Genomic DNA, 18338 nt, shown 5'->3' on the forward strand with positions numbered 1-18338 from the left:
TAGAGTGCATAGTTCTTAATGTGTTTTTTCAGTCTGGACTGTACTTAGGTACAGTACACTGTGGGAGTGTCCTGTTGGCTTTTGCTTGAACTGGTGCATATGAGAATTGAAGGGGAAAAGGCACCAAAACTATGAAAGACTCTACTAGTTGAGTGCCATCATACTATATACTTAACAAAAAGGGAACAGTGATTTCATCAGAGTGTACTGCAGTAAGTCTTCATTATAATTTTTCTACAGCTAGGGTGCTGTAACTCATTTTTGTAATTATGCTGATCAGAAAGTTTATGTATGAAGTGGAAAATAAGTCCTTTAGCCCCAAAAGTGCATTTAGACTACACAGAAAAACCTGCTAGCTACAGGCTGTGAGCTCTGCTAGGCAGAATTAGTCTTTGTTCTACCTAAACAAATGCATAGCAAAAAAAAAAGGTAAAATTCAAGGGGCCAGAGAGAACAAGCAAGCAACAGCATAACTAATGGAGCGAGTATGTGGCTAGGAGAATTGAAAGAGGAATCCAGGCTCTCAGTTTTTCTTGAAAAATGGTATCATTTTTGTAGCCTTTATTGAAAGAACAGTAATGATTGCTTTTACATGTTCTGCTTTAGCAGAAGAGGGATTTGCAGCCATTTAAAGTGCTTTTAAATGAGATTCCTAGTTTCTTTCGGGACCGTATATTTACAATCCTATTTCAGCATTAGAAAATTACTGGTGACAATTCTGTTGCTGGTTTCAATGAGAGTTATTAAGGTGCTTAGAACAAGGAAGAGTTTAGGAACGAAAAACAAGTGAAATTGTTAAGGAATTATCTTTAAGACTATATAAACCAAAGTTCAGTTCCTTTATGATATGCTTCCAGTATGATAGCTTGTTGGCACTCTCTTGTTTCTTTTTTAACTCAGCAGTCTGCCTTCATGGTGATGTATGAAAATGGTGATATATTACACTTTCTAGCTTATAGTCATCATCATTCATTACACGGCTAGTAAGACACAGAGTGTATTTTTTGCCAGCTGCAAAGCTGGAATCTGTTCTTCAAACCCTCTGCTATTAATTTTTACTGTTTTTATTAACCTGCTCACTTGTTTTGGTTGTGAAGCCTTTTTTTGGCTTGCGTAGAAAACAAGATTTGACTACAGTCTTGCCAAAAAGCTTATGTGAACATGTTTAGAAAGAAAGTGTGGGCCTTTTCTGATGGTCATTGATTGTAAGGTAAGTTAGGTGTAAAACATAGTTAATTTGAAATCAGTTGAAAGAAGACTGAAAAAAAAATTATCGTCTTCCTGTGTCAGTGATGAAATAATCATGGAGTATTGTGCTATCAGTCATTTTGCTCATAGTTTGGAAAGTGCTGAGATATTGGAAGCAGTTTAAAAGGATGTCATAAGAGTTCTTTCAGACAGTGAGACTTGACGCTCACTGTATTATGAGAGATGTCTAAGACATGACTTGATCATACCCAGTACTTCTGTGAGGAGGGAACTGCTGATTCCAGTGAACTTCTTAGTCTAGCATACAAAAGAGATATATTTCTCTGTCTGGAAGGGAAAGCTGTCTTGAATTGGATATAATACACTATTTCTTAAATGAGGAAGATTAGTAGGAAACCCTGCCTTGAAGTGAGACAGTATCTCTATCACTTGAAGAGACTTTACTGGTCTTCGACTTACAGAATATTTGCTGTAATTTGCCCAGTGCTTTTGAGTTGTGTTATGCAGTAGTTAACATGATCACCATTACAGCCACATGTAAATTTAAAATCCATACTTCCTTCAAATCTTAGACTGATTTGCATATTAAGACCTATAAGGTACAACAATATGTTAAAAATAAAAAAAAGAAAACCCTTTAACATTCGCTAGTAATTTGTTGGGTTTGGGGTTGAAGTGGGGAGACAAGAGCTAAAATAATAATTGACTACGTTGCAGTAATCATTACTGAGAGTTTAAGTTATAATTTATTGATGCAGTCCAGAGAAACCATTTCTACTGGTTAGTTATGGTTTATATTTAACACAGAGGAGAGAAACCACATTGACCAAATATGGCCTCCCTGATATTTAGTTTATGTCTTGTATCTGTTAGTGATAAAAAAATTTTTTTGCTTCCTGTATTTTGCTTCCTGTATTCTTAATTCCTTAATGTCCTTAATTCTTCAGTGTCAATGCATTCAAAGATCAGAGAAACTGTATTTCTTTTCATATGCTGCAATTCAAATAGTGGTATGCTAATCCAAATTAAGCCTATCGGTTCAAACTCATTGGAGGCAGCATAGTACACTTGGCATCTGCTTGAGTCTTTTGGTTCATTGTGGGGGCTAGCCATGTCTAACAGGCAAACTCCCAGCTCCAGAATCTTCATCGTGTCAAGCTGAATGTGCAGTTGGAAAGTGCGTAGATATTTGTGAAAGCACAAATGCATGGGAATGCATGATGCATACAGAGCAAGATAAAAACTTTGAGCCTTCCTCCTCGCCTTGCAAAGACCGCTTTTTCTGATGCCACTTCTTTCATCACTGATATCATCCATGCCATAAAGATAGCTAATAGATAATTCTTAACACAGTGCCCACCTAATAGTCTGTGTTTTCTTAAAGATACTACCATTTCAGCATTGAATGAAAACTGTTGGTGTGCTAGTTTTTAGAAACAGAGGTAATATGATGTAGCTGGGAACTGAGGTGAAATAAATCCCTGCTAATATCTGATCTCTGGTGCTAATTTCTGTTCCAAATGTAGCAGTTTTATTTATATTTACATAATTGTATGCTGTAGTTGCATTTTTGTATGTTTGTTTTGCTACTATTTAGAATAGAAATCTGAAGTAAGTTTTATCTGAATGCAGATTTATCCAGAGACTCTCTAAATTATTAAGCTGCTATTGTGAAAAGGTTTCTGATGAGGCAAGTTTTTAAATATTACTAAATACAAAAACTGCACCAATTCACTGGAGATACCATTTCCTCCTCATTATCTTAGAAATGTTTGTTATAAACTTGCATTTCTCAAGAATGCTTGACCCATCTTGCCATAGTGACATTGATTTCAGGTGAAATAATAGTGATGTAATTTACAGAAGCTTATTGTTTCTGTCAGTGTTGGGACGGGGGGGGGAATAAAAGGAGGCAGAGGAAAATGCAAGAATATGGAACAATTCTCTGAGTCAGTTTAGGTTTGAAATAGAATGGTTTGTCACAGTGACCTGTTTCCCATACATGCTGTTATTTCATTCAGCAATAAACACATTCTTCCCACCTCACAACAAGGATTTCAAAACTGGTTGTTTTACAGACTTCTTCACAGCTTAATTGAAATCTTTTTACTTGCCACTCCTGTGGGGATGTGGTGTTTGCAAAAGTGTGGTCATGCATTTATTTTTGTAGAGGGAGGGGCGCAGCATGGATATATACAACGTGTTACAGAAAAGAGAAGGAGCTCAATCTAAAAAACTTAAGCGCAGAGCAGAGTGGTGGCTTTTGTTGCAGGGAGCTGACTTTGACTGATCCAAAGATTCTACCCAGCCCTCTTAACAGGCAGTCACAGTGCATAGGAACGCTTGACCTTATTATCACAGCTGTATTTTGGAAAAGCTCTTCAACAATGGACGAAATCTATTGGTGCAGCATTAAATATTCTGTAACATAGAAAAAGTTGGCAAAAATAGAAAAATGTAGTGATTGCAATAATCAAACCTTTTATAGTCTTAAGCTGAAGTGAAATACTTCACTGAAGCTAAATTTGCACTTAGGAAAGTGTCTAGCAGTAAAGAGTTAAATAAAAAGAATGTTATGCATGTGTTTGTGATTCTAAATCCAGAAGTGTTACATTTCCTTTGTTGGCATTAGTTTCTGCTGAATATACAGGATATATATGGTGAAGACTAAGCCCTTCTGTTATTGGTCTGAAGTGTTTTAACAGAAGTGTGGCATGCTTGGCTGAAAAGACTGGAGGTTTTAACAGATCAAAGCATATATATTTTGTTCTTGCAGGATATTTTCCTGCTTACCCATTTGAGTTGTATTGACCAACTTCATTAAAAGGAATTTTATCTGGAACAAGACTTCCATTAACAATCACTAGTGTGTAAAGTAGTGGTGCATGGTAGAATTTTGTCTTGAGTACTTACAGCAAAAGCTTTTGAATTGTTTTTTGTTTGATATTTTTTCCCTCCAAGTATTAATTGCCATTTCTAAGGGTGGCACCAGTCTTTGTGGCTCTTGATGACAAAAAGATGGATAGGAAGCTATTGAAAGGTGCCATTTGTCTGATCTTATGTAATTCTCTACTTGCTGCTGCTGTGAGAGATGGAATCTTAATATTGTCAGAGGATGTAGACTAACTATTGAATATTCAGGGAAATGCAAGCATCATGAGATATTTCTGCTAGGATTGCTTTATTTTTCCTGTGTTTTTTGAGATTTTCCCCATCCTCAACCCAGATGTTCAACAGCCAACTCCTTTAGTGGCTATGCTGCAATCTACTCTTTTTCTCTTGTAACTGTGGTGAGCCTTGAGATTAATGCTTTGTGGGAGGGCTTGTGCTGCCTTTCTACAGAGGTACTCAACAGAAAGATGTTTTAGGAGAACTTGTGTTTTTTGAAGTCACCTGCAAGTCCTGTTGCTGGAAGGATGCAGATGAGGCATTGGCTATGCCACTTGTTCACTTCCAATTAACCGTCCTATTCTGTTTCCCATAGAGCCTGTGAAAAGAAAATGTTTTGCCCAGACATAGCCAGGAAAGGAAAGCTTTTTAGAATATGTGACAATAAATATTTTCAGTTGTCATTGTTCACAGCTCTGTTATCTCAGTGTGAAAATATTACCTCAAGAAGGTTAATAGACAACTGTCACATCATTTTCTTTTTTCCCCCCTGCCCTTCCTAAATTCACAGTACTAATGCAACTTTTTTTCCGTGTTATTTGGTTGGTTGGTTTGTTTGGGGTTTGTGAATGTTTTAATTTTCATTCCCTCTTTCTTTGTAACTAAGGACAACTAACTTCATAATACCAAAAGATGTATCCTAACAATAACAGACATATCTTCTGTGTGCTGTAAAAGCATAAAAATATAAAGCAGGAGAGGATGACCCACCATTGTCTAGAATACTAGATAAATAATGGATTTGATACGATGGCAAACAAAATTGCTGCAAAAACAAGGGCAGATTTGACTGTAGTTGAAACAGCTGTTATTTGCACTATCTGGTTTTTGGAGAATAGTTGTTTGAACATTTGACAGCTGTAATATCGCCTCATATAGGTTTTGTTCATATTATTTAGCACAGGCTGTCTATTTTGTTGGTATAAGTAGACTACAGCTGTTTTTGTCAGAAGCATTGAGTAGCTGTGCACCTGTGGTATACAATCCTGTTTCTCTTGGCCTTTCTCTTTTAAGTGAAATTGAAGTCTTTATTGCTTTTCTTACATACTCTGCTTTTTATCAGCTGAGAGACAAAATTGAAGGCTTTTTTGTTGTAGCAGACCAGGTTTGAAAACTTTGTAAGTGGATTTTAATTTTCCTTATATAAGGTCATATTAATAAAAAAAATTACACTATAGCTGGAAAATGGAACATGAAGTATGCCGCCTGTATTTTGATCTCTCTTTCATCCTTCATTGGGTAATTGCTTCTCTGTTTTCCAGTTTGACAATTAAGGATCAAGATGGCAGTGCTTTCCTTTCACTGTCAAAAGCTGGGATAGTTGGATAAAATATCTCCTGACATTGCTGTGTCCTCTGTGTTGCTGCTTTGGAGAATATGGGATGCTTTGATCAGTAGTTGGTTAAGCTGGGCAAATCCAAACCTTGCTGTTTGCTTCATGAAAGGCCAGGTTGGGTCTAGCAAGATTTACTAGCACAGCGTCAGTCCCATGTGAACACAGCAATGGTATTTGTGGGGCCAACTTGTACCTGCAAAAAGGTTAATGGCTTTTGTGCAGCAAAGAAATGGAATCCTCTTGTGGCTTCATCCATGGCACAGTTAACTAACACAAGAGCAAATCATTCCGCTGTAATTGAGAGTTGACCAAGTTTACTTTTCGTGAAACTCAATAGTTAAAATTCTAAACTAATTGTTAGAGAGAATTAGTTCAAGTAAGAGCAAAGTCTTGTGACAAAATATTAACATCATACATCAAAAACTTGTGGTTGTTGTCTGCTATTGTTGACAGCAACTGTTTGACTGCTTGTCGTTGTGAAATTAAGCCAACACAGACAAATTGCTCTGTTTTCCACTCTTATTGCATCTCTTCAGGTTATCCTTCTTTTGCCCTTATCACTAATATTACAAATAGGTGTTTATCCTGAAGAGATTGGTAATTAATTCAGATAATGTCCATCAACACCTTTTGAAAAATGCTTATGAATGCCCTCTGAAAACAAGATTTCATGTGGGAGAATTACATTCATTACTTCTGTCAGAAATGGAACATGCACAGATGTGTTGAAACACTGAACTGTGTTTGTCTTAAGTGTTACAACAGCTTAGTCTTCAGATTGCAAAGAATATTTTCACAGCTTTTAAGGATTGGAAACCCCTCACCCCTTCCCTTAATGAAAGCATAAATTCTACAAAAAATGGAAGTGACCACCTAAGAAGAAATTGAGATTGTGGATATCAGTAACTGCTGATTTAACCTAACCTTCATTCAGATTATTTTCTTGAAGGATCTGATTAATTATTCTCTTACGTTTACAGGGCTAATTACAACCACATCCAGAAAACTAGATCGAGAGCAGCAGGGAGAGCACATACTGGAGGTAAATAATTTATTTAGCTTGCTGAAAAACAGTGACTGTAAGTTCATTGCTCATTTACAGAGAATTAAGTTTGCCAGACTTGATTACTATATGAAGAATGTAAAAAACTGGATTTCAGAAGTAATTTCCTTCTATGTTCATTATGTTGCAATGCAGATAACCACCTATCTTATAAAAACTGTGTGTTGGGGGGTTTTGCTAAAAAAGAGTAAAGGTACAGATTGAATGCAATTTTTTTCCTATATCTCAAAACAAAGATTTTCATTCAAAGGCATGATTGCTAAAAGGAGTGCGATTCCTCTTTTTATCTTCCTGTGTAATTATTGGAATAGCTATTTCACCCTAACTTTTGCTGAATATAGGCTTCTCAAGAAGAAGTGCAGAATGTTTTTATAATATGGAGAATACAAAAGGGTGGTATGTGAGTAGCCCTATTTTCTGCATAATGTGTTTACCAGTCATATCAGTTGCAAGACATGCGTTATAGAGCCGGAGTCCTAGAGCATGGAACTTGTGGCATAATGCTTTTATTTAGCTACATTTAATTGACTGGAGTTTATTTAAGAGCTTTTCGCATTCTCTGTCAAACCGCATGAAAGGAAAACACACAGAGAACTTGGAGTCATCCAGTTTCACAATGTTGTCAAGTAGTGTAAAGGCATGGTTCTTCACCTGTAGTGAAGATTTAATATTCACAGCGATCCTTATGTCCTAAGATTTATTTGGAATGTTTATTGTGCCTCTTGTCATGGGTGATAGATAAAAGACCGCAATGGGAGTTGGCCAAATTAATGTTAAAGACAGAGAAACAACTCTAGACTTACTCAGAACTTGTGAAATCCTTAGAAAGGTGTTCCAATAGGAAGGCAATGACTGCAGAGACTTGGAGATGAATGTAGTTATTCCCTGATAGCACAAACTATCCTTTTGCATAATTGCAGTATATGTGCAGTCTTTCTGAGCCTTTTGTATCCCTTTGGTACATTGCAAGCTGGATTCATGCAGCTGTTGGACCAATTTTTTAATCGTTATTTTCATTTCTGTATCAGCTTTGAAAAGAACACTTTGTAGCTAAGCAGCAATGGGGCAGAATTTCTACAGTGTGTTTCTAGAAGTAATAGTAACAAAATTAATTAAATGGTAAATCTGATTTAGTACTCGACATAGTATTCCTGTAAATTTTAAAGTAATTATATAATTCTCTTTTCAAATTGCCTCATCAAATCTGGTTGTCTCAGTTTTCCAAAGCACTTCATGTCCATTGTGTCTTATTTCTTGACCACTGCTATGTATACTGGTTGTAAAATTAGCATATCATTACTTTTACTTCTCTATATATTATACTGGGTTTTGTATGAGATTTATACAGCGTATAAAATGAGCTGTGGATTGTTTTCTGATCCTGAAGCCACATGGCTCATATGGCTTTGATTGCTTACGCGTTATCCCTGGAACAGGGTGTCCACATCCAAGTTGCCTGTTGAAAATTGTGTCTAAGTTGTGTGAATTCTCAGGCTGCAGCTAAGCAACGTGTGTGTCTGTGTGTGTGCTACTTTTTCTGGGCCAAAACTTATGCCAGAGGTCACACTCATGGTGTAATGTTATGGGCAGTTGTCTGCTAGCAGTCATGCTAATTTAAGCTTAAGTTTATAACCTTAAGCTAACATGTACAGAACTCAGAAAGTTTATTTTTAGGATTACAATGTCACGTCAGGGTACATAAATCTTCCTGCTTTCATCATTCTGTATAAAATAGCAGTTTAAGCTCATTGCTCTTTAGGTTGTAACATTGTTTATTGCCTGCTGGTGTAATTTATAATTCTTCATTCTTTGTTCTTTTGAACAAAGAATGAAGAATTATAAATTACAATTATAAATTACAAAATATAAATAGGTTGTTAAAGTTTTAACTAAAAGTCTGTGAAGTATCTGACAGAGGAACTCTTTAACTACAGAGCGATACTGACAGCCCGGCCTAAAGTAGCAGTTTTCCCATGCATTAGTTTTATGTTTACAACTGTGATAATAGGTGGGAAAGAAACCCAGAAATGCACAGAATGGTGGACAGTATTATGACCCAAGTGCTGAGCATCTGGCTAATTAAATGAGCATTGAAATGTTGACCAGATGGGTTGGTGGGTTTATTACTTTTTGCTATTAAATTTGATCTTTGATTGCACTTCTGCTTGCATAATATTAACTAATATGCCCCATGTTTTTTATTCCCAATTTCTAAGTATTTTCTGAGTGCCAGCTGGCACTTTCTTGTGCAGTTATTATAGCTTAGCTTCATGTTATTCTCTCATGTCATAGTACTCTCTTTGTTATGTCAGTAATGCCTTCAAAACTGATGTTGCATTCAAATCAAATAGATTTTTCTCAAATTTGCCTTTGTTTTTTGCTTGGTTCAGGGCAATGCTAATTTTATGTTAATGGCCATGTTATCCCATACCCTTTGTAATTTCCTCATTTGGGATATGCTTTGGTTTTCTCATTGGGTTTGGTTGGGGGTTTTTTTGTGAACTGAAAGGTATGTGGAGGTGTTCCTTTACAAGTACTAAAGGGAACAGATATTCATATATGTGGAAATCATACCATCTGTTAGAGATGAGCATGAATATTTGCATTTCATGTTGCATTTCATAAGTCAAAATATTAAGATAATAGCTGAATATACTTTTGTAGTGCCTTTTGTGAATACTCACCTAATAGCTTTAGGCAACTGCTTTAACTGAAGCTAGGGGATAACATTGCAGTTGTTTAGGCAGTTGTAGGAAAATGTCATTTAGGGAGGAGCATTGTTGGAAGGACCCTGTTTGAGCACTAACTTTACCCTTTTTAATAAAAACAGGTAACAGTAACAGACAACGGTACTCCTGCAAAATCAACAGTTGCATGGGTGATTGTGAAGGTCTTAGATGAGAATGATAACAAGCCTCAATTCTTGCAAAAATTCTACAAAATTCGGCTTCCAGAGCGTGGTAAGCCAGAGCGAGAGAGAACTGCTAGGAGAGAGCCAATCTATCGAGTTATTGCTGCAGATAAAGATGAAGGCCCCAATGCAGAGATCTCCTACAGCATTGAAGATGGTGATGAACATGGCAAATTCTTTATTGAACCAAAAACTGGAGTGGTTTCATCAAAGAAATTTTCTGCAGCAAGGGACTACGATATCCTTTCAGTGAGTGAAAATCTTGTATATCATGAATATGTAAAGTGTTCTTTTAACTGTTCATTTCTTATTCAGTAGCTGGCAGGTGAGTGACTGCAGTATCTGAAGGAAGAAAGCTTCAACAAATCCAGAAGTAATGTTTTGTGTGTTTGTTTGGTTTTCATTAAAGGATTATTTCAGATGTTTGTATTGTGTATCAAGAATGTCTGTTCTTTTTCAGAACTTGACAGATAATGTATGTCATGAGGGAACATAAACAATCAGTTTGACTCACCTTTGGGAAGAAAGCAAAATAAAAGTGAATTTATGGTAACATAACAGTTTGTGCTGCTATCAGGTGCTGCATACTTTTTCTCCATTTGCTGCCCAGATAATGAAGGGCAAGTGGCACTTTGAGAGACACTTAACCTTTCTGGAAATATCTCACACGAGCAAACATGCTTGGAGCTTATTACTGCTTTCTATTTATGTGACATAATGATTTATGTAATCCTGTAGCCTAAAAGATGTGTCTGTTTCACAGATTAAAGCTGTAGATAATGGTCGTCCACAAAAATCTTCAACTACACGGCTTTACATAGAATGGATTCCAAAGCCCGTCCCACCCACAGAGCCTATTTATTTTGAGGAATCATTTTTTTCTTTTACGGTGATGGAAAGTGACCCGGTTGCTCACATGATTGGTGTAATAGCTGTTGAACCTCTTGGAACACCACTTTGGTTTGACATAACGGGTAAGGATGCCTTAAGGGCCTTTATTATTAGAAACAAATGCATGGAGTCTGAGATACTGTAGGGCTCACTGCAGCTTGGTTTTAATCACACTTCCAAATAATGCAAGCTTTTGAATTCTTTAAATGCAGATGCGGACTTTATAAGTCAAAATTATTTAATTTTTATCAATGCTTTTCTGTATCAAAGATTAAAATTAAGTTGCAAAATATCTGCTGTGTTGCAGTTTTAAAAATGGCTTGTGAGTATTGTGTCACTGAAGTTAAAACTAATGAAGTCAATCTCCTAGACTGTATGATAGGAAAGGAAATAAAATTCTAGTTTTCTGCAGATCAAGATAGTACACACAAAGAGAGATTGTACCATTCACACGGATTTCTTCTTCTCTGGGCTGCTTCTCAGTTTGCTGTCCTCTGATTCAGTACTAAAAGGAAAGCTTGCAATGTTCCTAACACCAGCAATCTTCTTCCTGTACATATTCTTTCTACTAAATCATATCTTAGCCTATACCACTGAAAGGGGATTTCTAACCAGTAATATGATTATATGTTGATGTCATGGTAACAAAATTAATAGTACATTTTTGAAGTTTAGACTTAGCCGCTAGACTTGTGAGCACCAGTAATACACAGAGTGTTCACTGCATAGCTGATAGTAAAACCAAGTTCTGTTGTGTGTTAAGTGTGTTAGAATCAAGGAGAATGGCATAGCTTTGTTTCAGGAGATGTGCCTTGTAGTGAACTGCTTCTAGTCTTAAGCAAAATCTTTCTGTCAGTCTATCAGACTGTGATTTTTCTACTACATTCACGAGAGAGAAGGATCTTTTTCATCTTGGTTACTACTGAAAACTTTAGTCATTATTATGGTGTTAAGTTGCTGGGAAGAGCATATTTTAAATGATTTCTCAATAATTTAAGTATTTTAAGCATCTGGTTTGCTGGTGTGTATTTCCTGAGCCATGCTGAGAACAGCAACAGTTAAAAATAAAGTTTATGAAACTGACACATGTAGCAGGAATATATATAAATGCCAAATACTTTGAGGGTGTTTTCAAAAAATTTTCAGGCACATGCAAACAGATACAATTCTTCCCTAAAATCATGCTTCATGCATGAGCAACCTGTGATGATATTGATAATCATTGCTAATGCATTAATACTTACAAAAAAATTTTTAAGTGGTTCTTTCTAAAGTATTCTTGAAAAAAGTGTTCCTGTCCAAATAGATTATAGTTTAATAAAAAGTTTTGGTGTTTAGACAAATCTAGGGGTTACAAATCTGTACAACAGTGTGGAGGAACTAAAAAGTTGGGGATGCTTTCTTGCATTCTCATAGGAGCAAAGTTCTGCATTAGAGGTATTTTGGAACCAAGGCTGCTCTTTCACTGATCTCCCAAACAGACCTGAACACACAGATATGGGAGTAAAAAAGCAGAAAGTATAAACATAAGTGAGTAGGAAAAATTAGAAGGTATCATGTACTCCAATTCAAATTAGGTTTATCGTAATTTGTCAACAGCAAACATAAATATCTATAGACTGAAATGAATCCATTAAAGGAAAGGTTAAGAGTGACATGGCCAGAACAACATGAGCAGTTCATGGAGATGAAAGAGAGTAGATAGAAGAGGCCTCAGATGTTTTGGGAGTTTGAACACAGTACAGTAGAGATGTTTTCTGAGGCCTTTTATTAGCAAAATTTGTTAATTAGATTGAGGACGTACTTTTCTATAGTTCTTAGTGTGCTCCAACTGCTATGCACTCTGAACAGTGTGTACATCTGAATAGAATTCTGGCTGATAGTATTATTTCGATCTGCTCCGTCTAAGTGTGGAGCAGTTTGGTCATTTACATATTTTTATTGTATGCCTAATGCAGAAAATGAATGATCTTTTCCTGCCCTCTTTAGAAAGACATATACAGAAAACTCCGTGGGGAAAGAGCATAACTAGTCCAAGCATTGTAAAATAAACATTTTATTTGGACAGTTTTCTTAGTTAAAGTGTTTTAGGAAGTTTGATATGTGATCATGTTGTGAAGTATGGGCTACTCTTACAGGTGGTCACTTTACTACCCTCTTTTACTGTTTCTAATAGCATGAATGAATTTGATTGACAGCTTTCCTTTGTGTTCTGTGCTTGCTTTCCATGCTTTCTTTCTTTTTGGCTGAGCCAGGAGACAAGCTTGCTAGTGAAGTATTTTACATCTTACAGATGGCTTGTGACCTGAACTGTACAGCAGAAGGTATCTGCTGAGATCACATAATTTATTACCAGATTATGAGATCTGAAATGAAAGCGTACATTTATAAACTATTTATTTTATTAACCCTTCGGAAATCAAAGTGCTCACGGTTGCATTTGTGACAGGTTCGTTTTTGTTTTGTTTTGTCATCATTACATTTATACAGCATAAATTCTGAGCATCCAGTTTTGGCTTTGGCCAAAACTGTTGCTGTTACACTTTCAGTGTACTCGATGCAGAAGTTTGGGTTGAGTTCTGCTTCAGCGGATCACCAGATATAACTATTACTACAAACATAGGCAAGGCCCATTCTTGATAAGGAAGGGAAAAATTTTGGTTAGGGAGCTTGTCCTTGTGTCAGGAAAACTGATTGTGCCAATTCATACCCATTCACTTTACTCTTCCCTTAAAATGTAGAGGACTTCATTGAGCCATCTGAGAAAATGGCAAAACTAGATTCATCTTCTAAAACTGACATACTGCACAAAGCCCATTAAAAAAATTCATGTACATCTGTTAAGAAAAGAAAAAAGCTGCTGCCTTTCATGCTGTCCAGTTTCTATCCATTTGAGTGATTCAGAAACTGCTGCTGGGCTAGTAAGAGGAGTTGACTTTCGATTGAACTAGAAAAATTACGTGATGTTGGTCATTATCAAATATCTCAAATCCAGTGAAGCAGAATCCAGCTCATCTTTCCTAAAATGATATGTTTGTCATGCAGTGGAACCTTCTAAAGGTGAAATCCTTTTTACATGTGAATGGGGGCCCATTTCAGTATTTACTGTTTTTTTCTTGGACTGAGTTCAAATTTGCAACCTTTGGAATTTCACCCTCTCACTTCTAACCTTGGCTTTTCATAAAAGGCATTTAGTGATTTGCAAAGCTTAGCATGTATAATCTTGTTAAAGAAAAGAAAAAGCACTCAGATGATATCTGAATGCTATCTCCTATTCTTGTGAAATATAATTAGAAAAACACATGCCCATAATTAGGAGAAATTGGTTTGCCATATCTAGCACTGGCTTGACCAAAATAAAAATTGATTCTTCCATTTCAGGCAGTTTATTGAGAGGTCTAAAGCAATTGTAGTTAAATGGCAGTATTTATCATCACTAATAGTATTTGGACTTAATGGACATTGTATTCTCAGGACAGTCTGCTCCAGGTGACAGGATGATGATCAATTAAATGTTTAAGCGACTGAGTGTAGCTATTGATCTACACAGTTATTTAACTATATTTCAAAGAGTAATATGAAAGTTTCACAAGGGAAATTAAGATAATTTGCTTCAGAAAAGGAACTTGGCCATATTTAAACATTGGGCATTTAAACCTCTAGCACTATTCTGAATCCTGCCTATCTCAGTAGGAGTGAGATAGTGAATTCTTTAGATACTCAACATTAAGATGAGAATCCTTTGGAGGTACTGCAGCTTTTTCGGCCTTATCTATAGTCATATATGAATATAATAATATGTACTCTGCTCCAAAAGACAAAAATTTGACTATATGTCTGATTTGGGATTTTAATTTATTTTGATAAAAAGTATGTTTTTCACTTATTAGCTGACAATCTGCCCAAAATGAACTATTGCATCTGGCCCAGTAATTCTCAATTTCCTGCTATATGGAATAATTAAATTCCGTGGATTTTTTTTTTTTTAAGTAGAGAATCATGCTAATAAGAATTTACCTGCTGACTTTCCATGAGCCAGACAAATCAGCTTTGTCCAAAACTACTCAGTTTTAAATATCTATTAGCAGCATATCATGTTACCAGGAAAAAAACCCAAAGTGTTTAAACTAAATGTATGTATAAGTATGTGTATATATAGTTCCACCTTCATTAAGCATCGGAAGACAGAACATGATCATACATGAAAACAATGAAGCAATGATGCATTTTATTAACTTTTCCCTCTCACAATTCCCTGAACAAGGTGGCAACTATGACAGTCGATTTGATGTGGACAAGGGCACAGGAACTATCATTGTTGCAAGACCTCTTGATGCAGAACAGAAATCAAATTACAACTTGACAGTAGAAGCAACAGATGGAACCAGATCTATCAGCACTCAGGTAATGAACTTTCTGATGAAGCACTTATAAAAAGTGTGTGTAGCTGGAGGGTAGGGAAGGTGTGGTATTTTCTTCTTACCATTTTTTTCATCCTAGACAATGAACATGGTTTATTTAAATTAGGGAGTTTGTCTAAAATAGAAGTAAGTTCTGTTATTCACCGAGCCATATTGTTTGGTGGTTTAGGTGGAAGGTTGTGTATTACTATACTGTAGTCTGGACCAACAGCTTTTAAGTTATATCGTGTTCGTACAGCTAAATAAATGAAAACAGAAGCTAAGCCCTGGCATGCATGATTTTCTCACAAGAAAAGGATTAGTGCTACTTACCTGAATTACTCCTCTTTACCCAGTTCCCCCAAAGTCACTAAATAAATTGATTGCTGTACTTGAGGTTTAAAGACAACCATTGTAAAATTTTGTTGTTCCCCTTCCCCTGCAAGATCTGTGGATGACTAGTTGTACAATGTCCAAGTAATGTTTTATGAAACTGAGCTGCTTCTTCTGCATAATATACGTATAGAAACAAGATTTAGATTATAACATCTCTTTGTATCATCCCAAATACCTTATTTTAGCTTTGGTGGAAGTAGAGATTGCTAAACAATCTCCAAAAACCAGCAACCTCAGACAAATCAATGTTTTAAAATTACCTTTTTACTAAGGCTCTGTGATGGTGGCAGTTCTTTGCAGCTGGACTAATAAGTTCACTTGAAGGTGCAGAAGCCTTTTGTGGCAGTACTGGAAATAATTCATAGTAAAGTAGTTTATGATGTATATCCTGCCTATTTTCCCCATCTAGTTTCTTTCCCCAGCCCAGAACCTAAATATGTTTAAGAGTACAGTTTTTCTGAGCTTGGTGTGAACAGAGCCATGATCATAGAGGAGCTTCTCTGTTCTTTCAGATAGGAAGGAAAGGCTTTGTTTACCGATTAAACACTGTTGGACTTGGACAGTGATGTGTCTGTGTTACCTATCCCTATCATTGACCTACCCCTCAGGCACTCAAAGAGCAATAAGTGGATTGCTGCTGTCTTTTCTGTACATAGAGATCTGCGTTACAAATGCAATTTCTTCTTGTTCAGCTTCTGTGCAGCACATATGTTTTTCTGTTATCTTTTCTAATGTCTTATATGTTGTCTTCTGCTTTTGGCCAGAGGAAAAGATGTTTCTTGTCAATGTTCAGGATTTTAAACAGAATCTTTATTGAGCTGACTGCATGTCTGGAGGCTTGATAGGTCAAATAGAGTAAATTTGATAGTAGAAGGTAACCAGATTTAGCAGTTTCCTTTGAAAAACGCCTTTTCCTTTAGTGGTGACAATTGTGAGTGATTTTTCTAGACCATGAATCTTCAGAGACAGCAACGTGTTTCCTAGCAGGAACTTGCTGCAATCATAGTTGTGGTTCCATTGCCTCTGGTGCTGATAACCACCATAAGATGTTTGGAGAATCCTGCTGTAAATTTATTAAATTTGCCTACTTGTAGTAAAAATATTGAGCAGATCTACTGATTACAGAATGCTGGATAGAAGGCAGGACAAAAAATAGAAGAAACACAAATTCAGCTAAAAGTCAAAAAGATAGCAAGAGGCTTTTCCATACACATTTCCCCCCCCTTCCAAAAATGCAGTCAAAAATGCCATCATACAGTATGTTTTGGGGCAGCCCAGGGACTTAATATGGGGCCTTGGTGAGTGCAGATAGCCTATCCAGTGCTGCTGCTTGCATAGCTGAATCTATGTAGACATCCTGAGCTGTCACAGTTGAACCATAATCTGCTTTGTCTTTTAGAACAACCAAGAATTGGAAGGTCAAAAAATTACTTTAACCCTCACCACTTCTCTTCCTCTCAGTCATGTGATTCATTTAGTTCTTCTTGGAAGTGCACAGTGTACCTTTTGTTCAAGTTCTTTAAATGAACTTGTTATTTTAGCATTTTGTAAAGCTAAGTGAACATTATAAACATTTACCACAGCGCTCTTCTCCAGAAGAATTGGAGTAGTCATCTCAAATTTGTCATTTCTGTGATCGCTTTTTCTGTGATTGTTTTTCATATCTTTGTCTTCCTCTCTGTTAGGCTTGGCAGGATCAGAGATTGTGGTTTCTGTTACAAACAAGCACAAAGACTTCCTTTGCGTCGTCTTCCTTTCGCCCTGCTTGTGGGATAAGCACAGGTTATGCTGTTGCTGTTGGAGTCTCATGTTAATATGGTGCAATGATTGAGGAGTGTGGATTAGCTCAAATTCTGCAACTGTTGGTGCATGATCCTGATTTTAGTTGATTCTCTTATCTCCCCCATAACTCCTGGCCCACCCAAATGGACTCACCTGTTAAGATAACCCTCAGGACTATCACTCAGAAGATGCATTTCAAATCAAGCTTAATTTAGGGGGTTAAAAATGTTGATACAAAATCAAAACTGAAGGTGTGATTTATGGCTGCCAGTGTGTAAATTCCGTTGCTCATTGCTGAAATACTGATAAAACTTTAAATGTTCATGTGGCATTGGATTCTTCTAAGAGCTGATAGACAGTTAAAATGGAGTGACATGCAAAAGAGATTCTGAATTCTGAATGCATGCATGAGGAACAACAATAGGCCATACAGAGCTTTTAGCTTAGAAAGTAATTGCTATAAACCCTGGATATACAGTAAACAATTTAACAGACCTTGATTAACAGCAGAGTAAGTCATTTTACATTTAATTTGAAAAAGGAAATGACATTTGCAAGAAATAGGGGAGGGGCACAAGAAATGAAAATCTTATTGTGTAAAAGCAGTGTATTGAATCTGACTTTAAACTGGAAGGCATTTGCTGGCCTTGGGCCATTAACATCTGTAGGGCATTTGACTCTTTCAGGACTTCAGTTAAATAGCTTTTTTGAAAAATAAAGCAATAGTAGGCGTGGAGGCTATTAGAATTTTGCATGCATCTAAATACCAAATGCATGAGGCAAAGCAAGGACAAACAAATTCCTACAGTAATGGTATTTGACATTATGTTAGAAATGACTAGTGTCACACTTCAAAGGATTATGATTAAAAATAAAATAAACTAAATAACTGAAAGCCAAAAGTCAGGGTACCTATGTACTGAAACAGAAAAGGTTATTCACAGACTGTAAGTAGCAATAAATGAATTATTGAATTGATTTTGGGGGGAAAACAAAAAGTAAAGGTCCTGTTTCTAGCTGTAGCCACTTGAAGTCATTGCTATGTCTATCAATTTTTTACATTGAAAGTAATACCTCAGATGGTTTACAGCTAATTGCAGCATTTTACCAATTCTTTGCTATTGCAGAATATTTAATCTTGCTTTATGCAAAATTTATATGGATATGATACTTTGGGAATGA

At 36.3% G+C, this 18338-nt stretch overlaps 1 protein-coding gene across 10 annotated transcripts in view; it reads left to right on the plus strand.

The window, feature by feature from the left end:
- FAT1 (FAT atypical cadherin 1) overlaps positions 1-18338 on the plus strand; it is a 108402-nt gene that overhangs the window by 49785 nt on the left and 40279 nt on the right. For 7 of the 10 annotated variants that reach the window (XR_007203535.1, XR_007203534.1, XM_048303122.1 and 4 more), the window contains exons 4-8: positions 6694-6755; positions 9607-9936; positions 10451-10661; positions 12834-12902; positions 14843-14982. Coding sequence is in view for 8 of the 10 variants with exons in the window: in XM_048303122.1 (XP_048159079.1) it covers positions 6694-6755; positions 9607-9936; positions 10451-10661; positions 12834-12902; positions 14843-14982 (812 nt within the window). In the remaining 2 variants the exon portion in view is untranslated. Of the gene's footprint in view, positions 1-6693; positions 6756-9606; positions 9937-10450; positions 10662-12833; positions 12903-14842; positions 14983-18338 lie in introns of those variants that run through there. The other 3 variants (XM_048303126.1, XM_048303130.1, XM_048303128.1) reach the window with 2 other exon arrangements.

This window comes from Corvus hawaiiensis, chromosome 5 (genome assembly GCF_020740725.1).
Source record: "Corvus hawaiiensis isolate bCorHaw1 chromosome 5, bCorHaw1.pri.cur, whole genome shotgun sequence".
Lineage (NCBI taxonomy): Eukaryota > Metazoa > Chordata > Aves > Passeriformes > Corvidae > Corvus > Corvus hawaiiensis.